Genomic DNA, 19,050 nt, shown 5'->3' on the forward strand with positions numbered 1-19,050 from the left:
CACTGAGCCACCCAGGCACCCCTCTGAGTAACTTATTTAACTTGCATAATATCCTCTAGTTTCATTCCTGTCGTTGCAAATGGCAAGTTTTCAAATTTTTTGATGGCTGAGTAGTATCCACACACACACATACACACTACATCTTCTTATCTGTTGGGCTCTTTCCATACTTTGGCTATTGTCCTATTGTGGGCATTGCTGCTATAAACATTGGGGTGAAGGTGCCCCTTTGGATCACTACATTTTAAATCTTTGGAGTAAATACCCAGTAGTGCAACTGCTGGGTTGTAGGGTAGCTCTATTTTCAACTTTTTAAGGAACCTCCATACTGTTTTTCAGAGTGGCTCGCATTTTAACCAGCTTGCATTCCTACCAACAGTATAAGAGGGTTCCCCTTTCTCTGCATCCTTGCCAACATTTTTGGTTTCCTGACTTGTTAATTTTAGCCATTCTGACTGGTGTGAGGTGGTATCTCATTGTGCTGAGTGATACTGAGCTGTTTTTCATGTGTCTGTTGGGCATTTGTACTCCTTGGAGGAATGTCTGTTCATGTCTTCTGCCCATTTTTTTATTGGATTATCTTTTTTGGTGTGTTGAGTTTGTAGATTTTGGATACTAGCCCTTTATCTGATAAGACATTTGCAAATATCTTCTTCCATTCTATCAGTTGTCTTCCGGTTTTGTCAACTGTTTCCTTTGCTGTGCAAAAGCCTTTTATCTTGATGAAGTCCCAATAGTTCATTTTTGCCTTTGTTTCCCCTGCCCTTGGAGACGTGTCTAGCAAGAAGTTGCTGTGGCTGAGTTTAGTAGTGTTTTTGCTTCATGGTATAAATTGTTTTACATTAAGCTTTCATTTGGTAAGTATTTGCATAATGTTTCTTTTTTTACCTTTTATTTTCAACCATTCTGTATCCTTTTTTTTTTTTTAAAGAAGTGTCTCCTATAAATTTAGTTCAAAAAAATTTGCCTTCTTTTGATTTGAGCATTTATTTCATTTACATGATTGAATTGGTGGTAAATAAATAGATTTAATAATTACCATTTTATTTATTTATTTAAGATTTTATTTATTTATTTGACAGAGAGAGATCACAAGTAGGTAGAGAGGCAGGCAGAAACAGAGGGGGAAGCAGGCTCCCCGCTGAGCAGAGGGCCCGATGCAGGGCTCGATCCCAGGACACTGAGATCATGACCTGAGCCGAAGGCAGCGGCTTTAATCCACTGAGCCACCCAGGCGCCCCATTACCATTTTATTGTATATACTTTGTCATGTCCCTTTTTTTGGTTGCTAACTCTTAAAACTTTTTAATCTTCTTAGTTTTTTCTTTTTGTTTGGAAGGAACATACTTTGTTTATCTAGACTATATTAGTCAAGAAATTACAGCAAGTATGCATATTTAACAAAATTAATCAGTGCTTTTCCACTTTTCCCGTATTAGGACATAGTAGATTTTTCAACTCCCATCTGATCATTTTCCAACTCATAAGTTATTGTTCTTTATTTTGATACCACATTCAAAGACCCTATAAAATATTACTAGTCTTATTATTACTGTATTCAGTCAGTGTTCGGTAATTTTACCCAAATATGTACTGATCTTTTTGTTCTTCAGTAATATTTGAATCATTGATCTTGTATCTTTTTTTTTTTTAAGACTCTGTATTTGTGAGTATGAGGTGGGGGAAGGGGCAGAGGCACAGGCAGACTTCCTGCTGAGCAGGGAGCCTGCCATGAGACTTAATCCCAGGACTCTGAGATCATGACCTGAGCAGAAGGCAGACACTTAACTGACTGAGCCACCCAGGTGCCCCGATCTTGTATCTAGGATCATTTTTCTTCTGCCTTAAGCATATATACTTTAGGATTTCTCCTCCTCCTCCCTTTTTAAAGAGAGAAAGAGAAAGAGTGAGTATGCATGGGAGCAGGGTGGGGGGAGAGAGAGAATGTTAAGCAGGCTCCAAGAGCCTGGGAGGGGTGCTCTGTCTCACTACCCTGAGATCATAACTGGAGCAAAAATCAAGAGTTGGACACTTAATTGAGCCACCCAGGCACCCCTGTCATCAATTTGTTGATGAGAAATGTGTGATAGAGGGTGCCTGGCTAGCTCAGTCATTAGGCATCTGCCTTTGGCATGGGTCATGATCCCAGGGTCCTAGGATCAAGAGTCCCACATCGGGCTTCCTGCTTGGCGGAAAGCTTGCTTCTCCCTCTCCCACTCCCCCTGCTTGTGTACCCTCTCTTGCTGTCTCTCTGTCAAATAAATAAATGAAATCTTTGGTGGGGGGGGGGGGGGAAGAAAGAAGTGAGAACTTTGGGTATGGGTTGAAGTACTATTGTATATGCTTTTTTTTTTTAACCTTGGATGAGGTTTGAACATTTTTTTTTCTCTCTTGGTAAAAACTTCGTAAGTTTCATTTTTTTTTTTTTCTAATGTACTTTTTAAGTGGGTATTCACTATTGGAGACAAGAACAGCTTGTACCTAGTTAGGACTGTATGAAATGTGTTTATTATAGTCTTAATCATAGGGGGAAAAATGAGGTGGTGTTGGGCCTGGAGACTTTAAATAGTTTGAAAATTGTTAGCAAATCAGTCTTAGCATGCTTTCTCCTAAGTGATACTTTCATTTCTTTTGTATAGTTTTACTTTTATCAGATCCTTCTGATTTCCTGCTGTAGATGTTTGTCAGAAAGAAATACTAGCAACTGCCTGACTTCCTCTTAAAGCATGGAAGTAATTTTTATACTTAGTTCACAGGAATGTTTAAATGCCTCACTTTTTATTTGTTTTTGAGATTTTCAAAACAGTAGAATGGGTGTTGTCATATTTTTGTAGATGAGAATGTCATTATTTCAACAGAGAGCCTAAATTTTTTTGCTGAATCATGTAAAATATCTACAAGTAGGAATACCAAAACAAAAGGCTTATTATTAGTAGCAAGATCTTTCAAGAATTAGAAATATAGGGAACATGGTGAAAGTTTGGGATGCAGAGGTGTCAACTTTCATTTATTTTTAGATCTTAAAAGGGAATTCTTTAAATTAAAACAAGATACTGAAAGCAGTGTATTTTGAAAAAAATCCTTATCCTTCTTTAATCTTTGTACCATTTTTATTGATTGTTTCTAGGGGTTTCAAGTTTATGACTGTTTTATTTCTAGAAATTAAACCTGTTCTGTTTAAAAATGAAGTTTCAGGATACCTGGGTGGCTCAGTTGGTTCAGCAGCCGACTCTTGGTTTCAGCTCAGGTCTTGCTCTCACAGTCATGGGATCAAGCCCTGTGTCGGGCTTCACACTCAGCACAGAGTCTGCTTGAGATTCTCTCCTGCTCCTTCTGCTCCTCCCCTAGCCACTCACACACACACACTCTCTCCTCTAAAATAAAATAAATAAAATCTATTAAAAAAATAAAGTTTCTGTAGCATGGACTATTACTATTTACCAAAGCCTTAAAAAGCATTTGCATTATTTGTATTTTCTTTTTACAGACATAAAGAAGATTCTTAAAGCATGTCATTTCATTGAAAGTTATTATATAGCCATGCCATCTAACCTATTCCAGATCCATCTGGACTGTTTATTGATAACCCACTTTCCCTGTCAAGAAACAATAATGCATAATAGAATAGATTAAATGAGAGTTGTCTTTAATTTATCATGTTTCTCTGTAAAATGCAGATACGTATTTTTTAAGTCATTGTAATTTTTTTGTTTGGAGTGTTAGATGACTTAATATTATAACATGAATCAGTGTCAATAAGCTAATAATAGAGTTGGATAGTTGGGAGTGTAGAAGGGATGTGAGAGGGCTGAAATTTATAGATTTCCAGCTTTTGTCTTATGTTAAGCCATAATTTCTTTCAAAAGAAGAGGTGTTCAGTTTGGTTTGGTTTGTTTGTTTGTTTTGTTTTTTTGGTAGAATAGCTAGCTTCTCAAAAAAACCATTGCTTTTTTGCACCACTTCCAACCAACAGAAATGCTTCAGTAAGTAAATAATCTAGAGTGGTGGTAAAACCAGCATTCCAGAAAAGAAATGAAACATAAAAAGTAAACTTTAGCCACAGGAGCAGTAGGTCTTCATTTAAGAGGAGATTACATTGCTTCCCTTGAAACATAAATAATTTTCTTCAACTCTTTTTGTTTTAATCTTTTAATATTGGATTTGTTTAATATGTAGTAGAATGATCTGGTATGGCACGTTTGCTTTTCCAAACAAATTCTTGGTTTTTTTCCATGTATTGTTGATTAGGTAAATTTTTCCAGGTCTGTCACAGTGTTTTATCTTAGATTTAAAAAAAAAAAAATTAATCTATTAAATGTGTGTTAATCCATTATAAATATATATAAGCTATCTTTGTATTTAGTCTGGAGAGTTGAAAAGATTTGAGACTTTGAAATTGAGCTTTATACCTTTTTGTTGGGAGTCCTTGGGCATGTTACTTAACTTCTTTGAACCTTAATTTTTTAACCTTTGCAGTAATTAATAATCACCATTGTATAGGTTTATTTTAAGGAGTAAATTAGTTTAACCTTTGTGGTGCCTTGCTCATAGTTGGTACTCAATAAAAGTCAGTTCTTTTTTCTATGGTAAGATCTTTTTTGAAAGGTTATTTCCAGATTTGATAATGCTATATCTGAATAATTTTCTTCGTGTTTCTTAAAGTCTCTGCAGAAGGGGAGGAGACATCAAAGAGAACTGTTGTCTTTTAGAATTGTGAAGACTAAAGGAATTCATTAGGGAGAGAGGGATACAAATCTTAAAGTTCCCTAATTTTTTTCAAATGTTTGCTTGGCTACAAAATGGTGGGCCTTGTTAGGGGATCATTATATACTAGGAATATGCTTTATTGGAAGTAGAAGTTTTATGTGCAGTTTGTTTTAATGTAAGATACTTACTAACATTAAGGTGACTCTGAGGAACTGTCAATCACGTGACTAGGAAAGTTCCCCTGTTCCCTGCCTTTTTTCCCCCCCTACTCTAAGCTTTTATTTTATACTGAGCATATCTGATGTTGTGCTATTGACTGTCCATTATTCAGGAGAAGATTAATTTTATCTACCTAGAATAAGACTATCATAATTTCTAATATTTTAAATTTGGAGTAGCTGATATTTTAAATATTATGAGTAATATCCTCTGCAAGCCTGACTGTAAATAAACTTTGGACATATTTGGCTCTCTTTGTCCTTGTTAAAAACAAGCTAATGCTAACGTATAAAGCACTGATTGTAGAAATGTGGATGTGTCTAGTGGGTTGTGAAGAATGGACTCAGGGGTAACAAAGTCTATGAAAATGGCTTATGTCACAGTATGTTACAATAACTATGTTACAAAGTATCTTTTGAGGTTTGAAAATAATTCGTATATTAGTTGTTTTGTGGCTTCTCATAATTATAGTACTCAATGCAAAAAAAAAAAAAAAAGAATTAGGAAAACAATGAAGTTCAAAGAAATAAACCCCAATAAAAAAATCATCCTAATCCTGGGAACCAAAGGAAATCACTTAACTTTTTGACACATGGCAGTGTCTTACTTTTTTCCACTTGTGTGTCTGTGTGTGCATTTACAAATTATTTTACAGAAATTATGTAATGTTGGGGAGTTTGTTCTTTTTACTTTGAAAATTACTGACACTATATATTCTTAGGACAGTTGTGTTTGATAAAGGAAAAATAATGTGAAGTTTTGATGGGTAGAGTATTTGTAAGCTTTTTAGGTTAGTAAGAGTGGGATTGGTTAAAAAAAGAGAATGATTGGTTGAGGAAACAATCAGAGATTTTAATTTTATTTGCAATATTCAGAAGGACTTGAAAGATCAAGGATGGGGTCCTTCATTTGAATAGAACTATTGATGTGATCACTCTTAAAAGAATTTTCCCCAGTGGATTATGAGTTCTCTTTCCGAATGGTGCTGTAAGGCTTAAGGGGAAAGAGGAGATGAAGGCCTATATATATATATATATATACATAAAGTACATAATTCCAGTAAATATATTGATTATAACAGTGGTAGAATCTTAGTGTGCCAGAATTTGGAAGGAACCCCTGGCCCTATCCAACTCTTAAACACAAGTTTTACAGATAAGGAACTTATCAAAGTTGTATTGCTAATTATAACTAGAATCAGGGACTTAGGTAATATGGCAATTGGTTACTGTTAAAGAAATACAAAATGTATGACTTTTCTAATTTTCTGTATTTTTGCTTTCTATTTTTCATGTCTGCAGTTTCCTTGTCTTTCTTAGTTTTGTACTTGTCTCCGTATATTCATGTCTTTTACTTTATTCTTTCTCTTCAGGTAGCCATTATGTAGAATTAATGCATATTTTAAAATCATTGTCTTTATCAAATAATTGTATCTTCTGTTTTGTTTTTTTTAAGAGGATTATTTAACTTTTATGTGTCTGTCTTAAAACTGAATAAAATTCAGTTACGTTTTATATCTATAGAATTCTAAACTTATGATTCATATTTTATTATCATCATTATTAACAGGAACCCCTGTTAATTTTATCTGAGAAGAAGTTTTCCAGTTCTTGTAATGGGAGAGTATTGGTCGGAGTAAGCTGGATGAGCAAGAATTATCAGAAAAGCCCACAGGGGAGTAGATTATGAAACACTCTTAATAAAATAAGTTGCAAATCTACTTGTTCTCCTTACTATAACAATTAAAATACAAATGCTGCTGTCTGAGTGCTGACTTCAGAAGGAAAGAAGAATATTAGAACTTTCTTATTGCAAAAATTTTGAAGTCCTGAAGGAGGACTAGAGGAGTAGATGGGATGGAAGTTTTCAGTTAAAGCCATCTGAAAAGACTTGAAAGCTAACGGTTATGATTGCAGCTGAGCTTCATAATTACCCAGAAAAGAGAAACATTAGGGAGATGTCTGTACGTTACACAGTCTGTGGAAAGTGTGTAAGTCCTGGTGAACAGACAGTTTTACTTACAAATTCTTTGGAAAAGTATTGACGTTCAGGGACTAAATGAAGAAGAAGGGAAACCCTTTTTTTCAGATTGAGATCAGAGTCAGATGATAGACTTGATAGTAAATTCGTCTTTATAGATTATAATCTATATGGATTCCTGTAAAAGGAAACCCTTGTGAAAAAAGTAAGAATATGTTATTAAATAACATAACAAGTCCAGAGGTAGATTTCATGGTTGGTCACTTCAGTGTTCCAGTTTCTCCTGTGTCTGCTTTGTCGTCATTGTTGAATTGACTTCATCCTCATACTTGTACAGACTGGCTGTAGCACTTATGTACATTGCATACAGATAGGAAGATTTCCAGAAGAATAAAAGTAGATTTGTCTTCTTGGCATGTTTCTTTATTTTTTTTTTTTTTTAAAGATTTTATTTATTTATTTGACAGAGAGAAATCACAAGCAGGCAGAGAGGCAGGCAGAGAGAGAGGAGGAAGCAGGCTCCCTGCTGAGCAGAGAGCCCGATGCGGGCCTCGATCCCAGGACCCTGAGATCATGACCTGAGCCGAAGGCAGCGGCCTAACCCACTGAGCCACCCAGGCGCCCTGGCATGTTTCTTTAGAAGCAAGAGAAATATTGGCTACATTAGCCAGAATTGGGGTCCACACCATTCTAAATTAATCTTTGTTGAGGGGCATGGGATTAGGGCTTGATAATTATTTGGGATGAAATGGGTATTATATGGGGAGTTCAGTCTCTGTAACCACTATGGCAGCTAGGGTAACAACTCCTCTTAAGAAGTAAACTAAGAATTTATTGATGAAATAATTTCAGAAGTAAATCAGAGTGAAACATGAGTCCCTGCCTACCACTTAAGAGCTGCTTGATTTTGGTTAAGTTCTCTAATATCCCTAAACACGCATTTCCCCATCTGTAATACCTAGTTCATAAAGTTGTTTTTTTTTTAATTAAGTCATATTTAGTTTGTCTTAACTAAGAGTGAATTTTAACATTTCGTAAGTTTTCAGTAAATATGTTATTATACTGGTACTGCTAATTTAATCTCTGTGGTTTTGTACTCAAAATTTTGTCAAAATGTAATTTTCACTTTAAACAATTAGTTTTGTTTTTCCTGAAGATATAAGGGCCTAGACCAAAGATCAAAGTTGTTGAGGCACTTGTTTTCTTTTTTCCTTTTTTTTGAATTTTTTATTATCATATAATGTATTATTTGCCCCAGGGGTACAGGTCTGTGAATCATCAGGCTTACACACTCACAGCACTCACCATAGCACATACCCTCCCCAATGTGCATAACTCAGCCACCTTATCCCTACCCTCCCCCCACCCCTCAGCAACCCTCAGTTTGTTTCAGGAGATTAAGAGTCTCTTAGGGTTTGTCTCCCTCCTGATCCCATCTGGTTTCATTTTTTCCTTCCCTACCCCCCACGAACCCCCTCCCTGCCTCTCAATTCCTCATATCAGAGAGATTATATGATAATTATCTTTCTCTGGTTGACTTATTTCACTTAGCATAATACCCTCTAGTTCTACTCATGTTGTTGCAAATGGCACAATTCCATTTTTTATGGCTGCATAGTATTCCGTGTGTGTGCGCGCGCGCGCACATGTGTACATGTGTACACACACCACATCTTCTTTATTCATCTGTTGATGGACATCTAGGTTCTTTCCAGAGTTTGGCTATTATGGACATTGCTGCTATAAACATCAAGTGCACCCACCCCTTCAGATCACTACATTTGTATCTTTAAATACCCAGTAGGAGGCACTCATTTTCTTCTCTAGTTTTCTTGTATTTGTCGTGACAAAAATGGGGAAAACATAGTAAATTTAGTATGAGCTGCTACTAAAACAATTTGTTTACATGATTTTGTCAACTAATACTTTATGTATTTGAGATAGTGTGAAAACTGAGGTGATATATTTTCTGAAAATGTGCTGTTATTAGTGTATTAGTGACATATTAATAATTTCCCTTGTTAATACAGGCTTTTTTGTCTTTTTTGCTATAACAAAAGGTGAAAGCCAGTTAAGGTATAAATAATTGTCCCTCATTTGATATTTGCAGATGGTTTGTTCAATCAGTACATCAGCCAACAGGAATATAAGCCACGATGGAGTCAAATCATTCCCAAAAGCACCAAAGGTAAGTGTTGTTCTCTGGATTGTGAGTGGTTTTGCTTAATGGCTTAGTATCATTTTTCCCAGGGTAGCACAAGTTTTACAATACTTTGTTTGGGAAACACGAGTCTTTAACATAAGACATAGGTTCCTTAACTAGATGGCAGAATTAGTTTACTATATTAAACTTTTCTTTGAAACCTTTTTGGTTTTGGACAGTTTTTTACACAGAATACCCTCATAAACTGCTTTTATAGAGGTACTATAAATTTACAGGCTTAGTGCTGTAATGCCAGATGTGTCTGATAAACCCTCAGTTTTGCAGAATTGCTCTCTGAAGTGAACAGGGCTTATGAGGAAAGTAGAAATGGAGCATACTATTCTAAATCTGTGGAACTTTTTATGCAGATACGAATGAAAACTAGTGTAATAACCCTGATAAAAATAAATACTGATACAGGTAACTCTCTGAGGGATTTACATTGAGTACCACAGTGAGTTTGGAGCCTTAAACGCTGGGACTCATGCTTCCTTCTTTGAGCTGTCGACCTTAGAGGGTATTGATCAAAACTTAAAATCTGATCTAGCGCATAGTCTTCTCCATTGATCCATTTTTTTATACAGAGGAAAGTATTTGTCACTTCTTTTTTTTTTTTTTTTAAGATTTTATTTATTTATTTGACAGTGAGATCACAAGTAGGCAGAGATGCAGGCAGCGCGGGGGAAGCAGGCTTCCCTCTGAGCAGAGAGCCCGATGTGGGGCTCAATCTCAGGACCCTAGGATCATGACCTGAGCTGAAGGCAGTGTCTTAATCCACTGAGCCACCCAGGCACCCCTTTTGTCCCTTCTTGATCTTGACTCATTGCTTTGCCAGATGTTAATGTAGTGGAAAGTGTAGCGATTGTTTAGAGCAATTACTTGCATTAAGGGAAGGCAATTCTGTGGATGTTTAGCTTTTTTCTGACAGTCTTCATAAATTGCTAAGCACTTCTCTTAAATTGGGAGAAAGGTCTTCCCTGATATTGTTAAACATTAATATTCTAGAGAAAATTGCTTATGAACCTCCATCATTTCTGTTATTCAGACATCATTTCTCCTGCTTTCTCAGTCATTTTTGAGATTATTTTTGTCAGAGAAGCACATGCTGTAGCAGACAGATTATAATTGTGTATTTGAAAACTAATGGGTTAAATATATAAAATGTAAACTTCTTGACAGTAAATTTATTTTAGTTTCTTATTCTGTTCTTGAAAGTGGCAATGTGGGGGAAGAAGGAAGACAAAGATAAAACTTCAGTGATAACGAGCAGTGAAATCTTAACTATATTGGAACGTAGAAAGAATTTACGGAGAACTTCTGAATGAGAAGTCTTTGAATACAGTAGTAATGGGTTGAGTGTTTCAGTTTGGCATGATATTTTCTCTATATAAGAACTGACATTTCAGGGGCACCTTGGTGGCTCAGTGGGTTAAAGCCTCTGCCTTAGGCTCAGGTCATGATCCCAGGGTACTGGGATCGAGCCCTGCATCGGGCTCTCTGCTCAGCGGGGAGCCTTCTTCCCCCTCTCTCTGCCTGCCTCTCTGCATACTTGTGATCTCTGTCTGTCAAATAAATAAATAAATAAATAAATAAATCTATCTTTAAAAGAGAGAGAGAGAACTGACATTTCAGTATTTTTCATAGTACTCCAGTGAAATTAGTAAAAACTTGGATGGTCCCTGTTTTACCTAGGAGAAAGCTGAGACATGGAAAATTATTAGCCAAAGAAATGTATTTCAGTTAATAGGGGAATAATAAAGAAAACCTTAGGTTTTCTGTTTTATATCAGGACAGACATTAGAATCCTGCAATTTGTTGAATCATTGAAATGAAGTTGTATCTTTGTTTATATTAAGATTTGGTATAAGGTAAGATTAAATACAAGTTAAACAGCAGTTCTACAGAAGTTTAAAAGTTTCCCTGATCATATTTCAAACTGCCTGTTAAGCTCCACCATGGAAATAGGAATCAAAAGGAAGTAAATCTTAAACTTCTTGCTCAAAAATGTGCTGTACTCAAAATAGTTGGTAAGTTATGTGATAATATAAATTAATACAAAACTTGATAACATGTTGGTTTTCGGTAGCTTAGTTGTATGAACTTTTTTTTAGTCTTTTTGTTTTGTTTTTCAAGATCTTTATTTATTTGACAGAAAGAGAGATCAGAAGTAGGCAGAGAGGCAAGCAGAGAGGGTGGGGGAAGCAGGTTCCCTCCTGAGCAAGGAGCCCAATGTGGGATTTGATCCCAGGACCCTGGGATCATGACCTGAGCCAAAAGCAGATGCTTAACCAACTGAATCACCCAGGCGTCCCAGTTGTATGAACTTTAAAACTGCTCATTATACTAGGTATAATTAGGTATGCTTGGAATATAGACCTGAGATCTAATTCTGTAACTGCTTTCCACCTTCACTTTGTCATGCCATTTGTTTTTTGTCTAATGTTTTTGTGGAATATCCTACCTTCTTGCTGATATGGCACTGGTCATAAATATATTAAAAATAGCTCCCTGTTGCATTAATAGCCTGAAAGCATTGGAAAAAAGGGTAATTATTATAAACACAGTTATATTATTTCTTTTGAGTCTTTTTATTTGCTTTTAATGTTGAAAGAATAAATATTTGTTAGTTTTACTATGAATGCTGTTACTCTGGATTTCCAGTTATTCTGTGTTACTCTTTTTAAAGAACATATTTGTTTCTTCTTCAGGTGATGGAGAGGATAACCGACCAGGAATGAGAGGGGGCCATCAGATGGTTATTGATGTTCAAACAGGTAAGGAATATTTGCTGTGGAAACCAATACTTTTAAAAGTTATGCATTCTAAAATATCAGCTAAGCACAAAGATACTTCTTCCATTCATTGCAGAGGTGAAATGTTATCAGACATATAGCCAAGTAGCAAAGAAAATAGAAGATTAGTCACAGGTTTAACATAAACAAGGTAATAACACATGAGGGAAGGGAGGCTGCTGCACAATTGAAACTAGGTAACCTCAAAGAAATGTGCGGCCCTTTCTCTTTGTGAGTGTGTGTGGGTTTATATATGTTCGAATCTTTTAGTAAACTGTAGAGTACCTCTGGATTTTTCAGTGCACTTCTATCTTCATGCCATAATATGGGAATTACTGCAAGAGAATTAAGATATTTTTCAAGAGCGAATATCAAATTAAGTAGCTTAATTGTTGATAATTTCACTAATTGCTTAAGACTGTTCACAAACTTATAAATAATTTGTTATATCTACTTCTTTTCGCCTTTTAGACTTTATTCTGTATCTTGGTACAAAAAATTTTACTTAGGTTTCTACAGCCTCAGACAGCTTAGGTACCATTGTATTTAGAGGTTACTGCTAAAATTATAGTAGGCTTTAAGTTACTATCTGGAAAAGTGAATAATAAGAATTCAGTATAATTTTACTTTATTATTTGGTTTTAGAATACTTTATTTCAGGGAGTACCAATATCCATTCAAGTAATATTTTACTTTTACTTTTTTCTGTTACTGTGTTAATGCTGACTTATAGTGCCTCAGGAGTAATTTTTGTTGACTCACATCATGAAATAAGAATAAAAATTAATCACAATGCCGATAATAATCTTCTGGGCATTAATATATTTTCACAAATGTTTTGTAAGTAACAAGGAGAGAAGTCATGATATCTCTCTGAAAATTAACTGCTAAAATTTTATAGTAACCTGTGAGCTGGTTTAGGAGTATTACTTGTTTCTTTGTAGAAGAGACTCATTTAGGGTATCTGAACTTGCTCCCCTAATTAATGTTGGTCTATTTTCCCAAATCCTTTCCCTCCCACAAATACAGGTTCAACCATAGGCATCCTTTCTTCTTCTTCTTCTTCTTTTTTTTTGGGGGGGGGGGCATCCTTTCTTCTGAGAGTCCAATAAATACACATAGGCGTTAATTCTTTTTTTTTTTAAAGATTTTATTTATTTGAGAGAGAGCGAAAGTGAGCTCAAGCAGGGGAGGAGCAGAGGGAGAGGAAGAAGCTGACTCCCCTCTGAATAGAGAGCCCAACATGGGGTTGGCTCTTAGGACCCTGAGATCATGTCCTGAGCCGAAGGCAGACGCTTAACTAAGCCACCCAGACGCTCCATGTTGTTGGATGTATTCTAATATATTTAAAAATTTTTGATGATTCCACTTATTCTTTTCTGGTATATAGACTGTGTTTCTTTAAGGCCATAGTTGTCATTACCTTGGGATCAAGATAGAAAAGTTAAATGTTATAAGGAGTTTTGCATTCTTTTAGGCAACATTTGATGCTTTCCGAGTTTAATTTGCATGCAGAGCAGAATTTGGAGTATCTTCGGATTTGTTCTTTACAAATCTTTCTATTTCTATTATAAAACCATTAATAGCATCAGTTACCAAGGTTTTTTCATATACTTTATCATGTCTATACCAGAACCCTATTATAACTGCTATCATGAGGTTGATCTTGGTCATCTTCAGAGAGATCATATTCATTGTAAATCTTTGAGAGAACTTTTTCTAGTCCAGTCCTACTGACATAGCAATCAAATATAATGGTTGAGGGTTTAGTTTGTGAGAAGGGGGTGTATGTGTTAGACATACCTGGGTTTGAATCCTGACTTTACCACTCACTTTTTGATCATGAATGAGTTATTATGATGATAAAAAATGGGAAGAATAAGTTATTGGGAGAGTTAAATAATGTATTTTGTATATAATGTGTATATTATTTATGTAATTGTATTTTTATGTGCAGTATTACTATACTGTATATACTGATGGGCTTTGTTGAGGGAGTTTTATGTAAGTCTAGAGACCTTTTTAATCCTTGGTTTCTGTTTTTGACAGACTTTCACAGTGGAAATAATTTAAAACAACTTGAAAAGTAGTGTTGAGGGGAAAAAATAACTGACCCATAATCCCACATTTTAACTAACCAGTGTTATTTTAATATATTTGCCTCATCTTTTATCTGTGTTGTCCTCACTGATATTTTAGAGAGGAAGGGAAACCATAAATATATTTGTAAGATTCGTGGGGGAAAAAAAATTTAGAATTTTGCTGATAAGGATTAGGTGGAGTTAGTAGTAAAGAATGACTTTCCCCGCGTAGAGTTTGAAGAACCTAGAAGTTTTATCTTTATAAAGCTGATGCCAGAGTAGTGAAACATAATAGAAAGACCCAGTCATTATTTTAAGTATTCGTTTTAAGGATTTCTAGAGCAAGGGCTCTTAATCTGGTAAAGTTATATACAAAATTTTGTTTGTGTGTACATTTTCCTAGGAAGAGAATCTATGAATTCAGATAATCAAAAGGAATCTTAACTCAAAAAGTTAAGAAGAACTTCACTAGTGTAAAACTTCATTTCATCTTTGAAGTGGCTTATATTTCAAAGCAATTACTGCTTCTCGGTATTTCGTGTATCTTGTTTTCTTAAAAATATAATGGTAGCTGAATTCTCCCCCCCGCCTTTATAGTTTTTTCCATTTTGCTACAGCTCTAAAGGTAGAGTAACAATTTGGAAAAATACTTGATGGTATAAATTTTACTATTTAATTTCAGAGCTTTTTGTCATCCTAAGTGAATTCTATCATTTATACCATGTTAGAGAAGAAATGTAGTATTTTGTCCTATTCATGTGTTGGTCAGTTTTATTGAGTATAATCCCTATACCTGGCACCTCTCCACTTCAGTTCTTCAACTCTGGGTAAAATAAGGCAGATAGAAAGAAAGAAAAGGTATGTCTATTCTATTTCAGTGTGGAAGTCTGTTTAGATGAAAATTTACCAGGCAATTCTTTAAGTTGGGTGGTAACTCTCATTGAATTTTGAGAATCTGTAGTGCCAGCTTTTTTCCTCTCTCAGGAAAGGTAGTAAGACTCAGGGAAAATCCCAGTATTTGGTATCTACAAAAGAAATTAAAGGAGTGTTGCTTGTCACTTGGTAGAGCCCTTCTATGAAAATCTGAACCTTTGACTGTTCTGTACTCATTATATGAAAGTGCTTGCTTTCTTGCTTCTTTCTTCCTTTCTTCCTTTTTTTTCCCCCCACAGTGCCATATATAGGTTTTCCTTAAATTCCTTAAACTTTTGAAGGAAATAGGTGAATATGGATTTTAGTTGTTAATTACAAACATATGCATTTGGCTGTTTCTTTAGCTACCAGTTATTGAATCTTTTTTCTTCCATATAGTTATCAGAAAGGAATTCTAGAAATACAGCCTTAATTAAGAATACAAAGAATAGGGGCACCTGGGTGGCTCAGTGGGTTAAGCCTCTGCCTTTGGCTCAGGTCATGATCTCAGGGTCCTGGGATCAAATCCCACGTGCCTCTCTGCTTGTTTGTGATCTGTCTGTGAAATAAATAAAATCTTTTAAAAAAATACAAAGTATATTGAAAAAAAAAGACATATGTATGATATATGATGTATATTGAATTCAACCAAAGGATCAGTCTCTAGATTTATAATCATAGCTTTATGTAAAAATACAGTTCTGTTTATTTATTTTTTTTAAGATTTTTCTTTATTTATTCGACAGAGATCCCAAGTAGGCAGAGAGGCAGGTGGAGGGGGGGGGAGCAGGCTCCCCGCTGTGCTGAGAGCCCGATGCGAGACTCAATCCCAGGACCCTGAGATCATAATCCAAGCCACCCAGGCGCCCCTGTAGTTCTGTTTAAAAAGGGAGACAGATGAATGTAGTTGATAACCTGCTGGGTCATAAGAGTTAGGGGAACGGCTGAAGAAGGTAAGGCTAAAGAACATGTAAAATAGCTTTTTTCATTCCTCTCTTCAAAATTCTCATGTCAGTTTAAGGTCTTACCAAATGTATTTTCAGAAGGACTAAACTCTTGAATATCAAATGTCCTGACAGGGTTTCATTTTTATCTTGAATATAAATTTGTGTCTCTTAAAACTTTTTTTCCATTTCATTTGTTTTTATCTAGGTGTGTGTATTAAACTAAGAATTAAGTTAACCTCCTTCAGTATCCTTTTAACTCTTCTCCTACCTCTTCTTTTTGACACATAAATTTTGTTTAACATTGGGTCCATGCTGTATGAGTGTATAGTATTTGTATTCTATACTGTTTGGAGGTGGAAACATGGATTTAATTATGAAAATAGTGTGCCATCTTGTGGAGGATTATTCAGTCAGCACAGTCTGATTTACCCATAAGAGTCAGAGTAGAAGGATAAATCTTACAGTTGGACTCATAAAATAAAAAGCCTACTTTTTTGTGCTGAATGGTGTAAAGACACTGATGTGTTAATATTTCTACCTTATTCTTAGTATATATGAGATGTGTATTGCTGGTACCCAAAAGACTTGTACTAAAGAATGTGATTGAAGTTTAGTTTTTGTGGCCTCAGAAATGACAGATTGACTCACTGGTTGATGATTGATTCATTAGTCTCAGAATGAAATTGTTTTGACATTTTGAACATAGGCTATTAACTGGTCACTTCATTTCCAGTCCCTCTATTTTGCTGGCTTCTCCTTCTCGGGCAAGTCCTATGATGCTGCAGGTTCAGAGCTGGCCTTGTTACAACTTTCTGCTTGGGATCTTCTGAAGCTATTCCATGTCTGTAGAGTTGATTTCAAAGCCTTTATATTGTCATTTAACCCCTTCCACAGTCTGGCCACTACCTGTCTTTTTAACCTCATTACTACCTGGTACTTTCTGTGTTCTTTTAAATTGAACAGTGCATTTACTCATCACAGAGTTTTAACCGCTTTGCATGCATTATGTAATTTAATTCTCAGAGTAGCTTTATGAGCTAGGTGCTGTGGTGTGCCATTTTGGACATGAGGAAACCAGGGGTTAAGGAAAGCAGTGGTGGTTATGCAGCCATGGTGGTAGAACTACAGTTTTGTCAAGATCTGCCTGACTTTAGAGACCATGTGTTTTACAGCATTTTTCATGTGGGGTGCCTGGGTGGCTCAGCTGGTGAAGCGACTGCCTTCAGCTCCATCATGATTCCAGAGTACTGGCATCGAGCTCCGTGTCAGCTCCTTGCTCAGCAAGAAGCCTGCTTCTCCCTCTCCCTCTACCCCTCTGCTCCGGTTCTCTCTCTCACTCATGCTCAGTCTCTCTCAAATAAAATCTTTTAAAAAAATTAAAAATAAAACATTTCTCATATGTTTTTCTGTCTCTGTGCCTTTGTTATACTTTTTACCATGCTTGAAATGTTCTGTCTCCCTTTCTGGCAACAGAACCACCTTCTCTCTCTCTCTCTCTCTCTCTCTTTCTGGCAACAGAACCACCTTCTCTCTCTCTCTCTCTCTTTTTTAAAGATTGATTTATTAGAGAGATAAAGAACATACATGTGAGTGGGGGGAGGGGCAGAGGGAGAGGATCTCAAGCAGACTCCCCACTGAGCATGGAGCCCTTCCGGAGACTCCCATCTCCTGACCCTGAGATCATGACCTGAGCCAAAATCAAGAGCCTGACACTTAACCAACTGAACCCCCACCCCAGGTGCCCCCAGAGCCACCTTCTGATGCATACATAGGTCAGATCCCTCCTTTCTTGAATCCCGGTAGGTATACTCTCTTCCCTCTATTGAACTCAGATGGTGCTTTTTACCTTTCTTACAGCATTTAATCTGCCCTGCCTTGTGGTGATTTATGTACTTGTGTTACATTCTTGATTAGATTGTAAGCTCCTTGAAGATAGGGACTGTCTGCTTTCTTTTCTGTATAATACCTTGTCAGTTCAGACTAGTCCTGGGAAAACATTGACTGAACATTCCTCTGAGTGCTGGGGGAAATGGAGAGCCACAACAGCCTATGTGCCTTTAAGAAAAAAAATACGGAGAAAGGGCTGCTGCTTGAAGAGGACTGTACTGCCCAGGGATGTACGTGAATTGTTACATAACCGATAAGCATGAGAATGGACCCTGTTGCAAATAATGTTTTCTTTTTTCTCTTTTCCTTACTTTTTTCTTACTACAGTTCTCTCCAGTTATTTCTGTAATCTTTAAAAGTTTTTGATATCCTTTATGCATTAAATTATACTTTCGCTTATGTTTATTTCTAGATAATATTTCATCTCTGAATGATTTAACTTAAATGATTAGATGATTTAATTAAAATTTTGTCATGCATTTTATTCAGGTATGTCAAAAGGTCCTGTTTCCATCCGATTCATTCAATTTTACTATTAAACTTCAACTGCAACTACAAAGCATTCAAAGACAAGAATGACATCTTGGATTAATTCCATTGGGATGCTTGCTCTCTGCCAGATTTTATTTTGCTCAGCTATCAATGAGGCTGTTGTGGAAATGTGGGTTTTCTTTGCTGTGAGAATTTATGCGTACAAAGAGACCTGCTTTTCAGAAAGAACATTGAGAACCCAGAGCCCAAGAGGAAGGGTTATTAAAGTTAATGAACCAGGGTAACCTTATCCAGAGGGTACCCAGAAACACTATAAAACAAAAGGTCAATTGCTATTGCTATTTTAGTTATATACCCTCCCTCTACTGGGTTAATTGCCATTATAGTGAGGCCTTGGCAAATAATTTTTAAGCCAGATGAAAATTCTTCAATTTTTTTTTTTTTCCTGTAAAACTTGAAGTATCTGGTACTACTGCATGCCATTTGGGAGACAGAATGTTACTTAACTAATGGTAATGGATTATATCATAGTTCTGAGATATGATAGTTTTTTAACAGTTTCAAATAATTGCCATTATTTTACCTATGTACAGAGCCCAGAAAGTTCTAGGTACTGAGTTAGTCATAGAATTGGATACAATAATTTTGTTTTTGTTGAGTCTGTGGCCCTTAGTAACTACAGAGTATTTTTTTTATTTTTGTGCATGTTTTAGAGATAGAAATGCTGTCTGATAGCCTTCAGAATGTCTTAATGTAACTTACATCTGAAGAACACCACCACACTGAGTTTTGTAAGTGAAAAAACTAAGACCCAGGGGGCTTATGTGGCA

General features: G+C 35.9%; 1 protein-coding gene across 5 annotated transcripts in view; it reads left to right on the top strand.

The window, feature by feature from the left end:
* MKLN1 (muskelin 1) overlaps nt 1–19,050 on the top strand; it is a 337,870-nt gene that overhangs the window by 244,983 nt on the left and 73,837 nt on the right. For all 5 annotated transcript variants that reach the window (XM_059171881.1, XM_059171880.1, XM_059171879.1 and 2 more), the window contains 2 exons: nt 9,017–9,094; nt 11,818–11,883. In XM_059171881.1, the coding sequence (XP_059027864.1) occupies nt 9,017–9,094; nt 11,818–11,883 (144 nt within the window). The remainder of the gene's footprint in view (nt 1–9,016; nt 9,095–11,817; nt 11,884–19,050) is intronic.

This window comes from Mustela lutreola, chromosome 4 (genome assembly GCF_030435805.1).
Source record: "Mustela lutreola isolate mMusLut2 chromosome 4, mMusLut2.pri, whole genome shotgun sequence".
Classification (NCBI taxonomy): Eukaryota; Metazoa; Chordata; class Mammalia; order Carnivora; family Mustelidae; genus Mustela; species Mustela lutreola.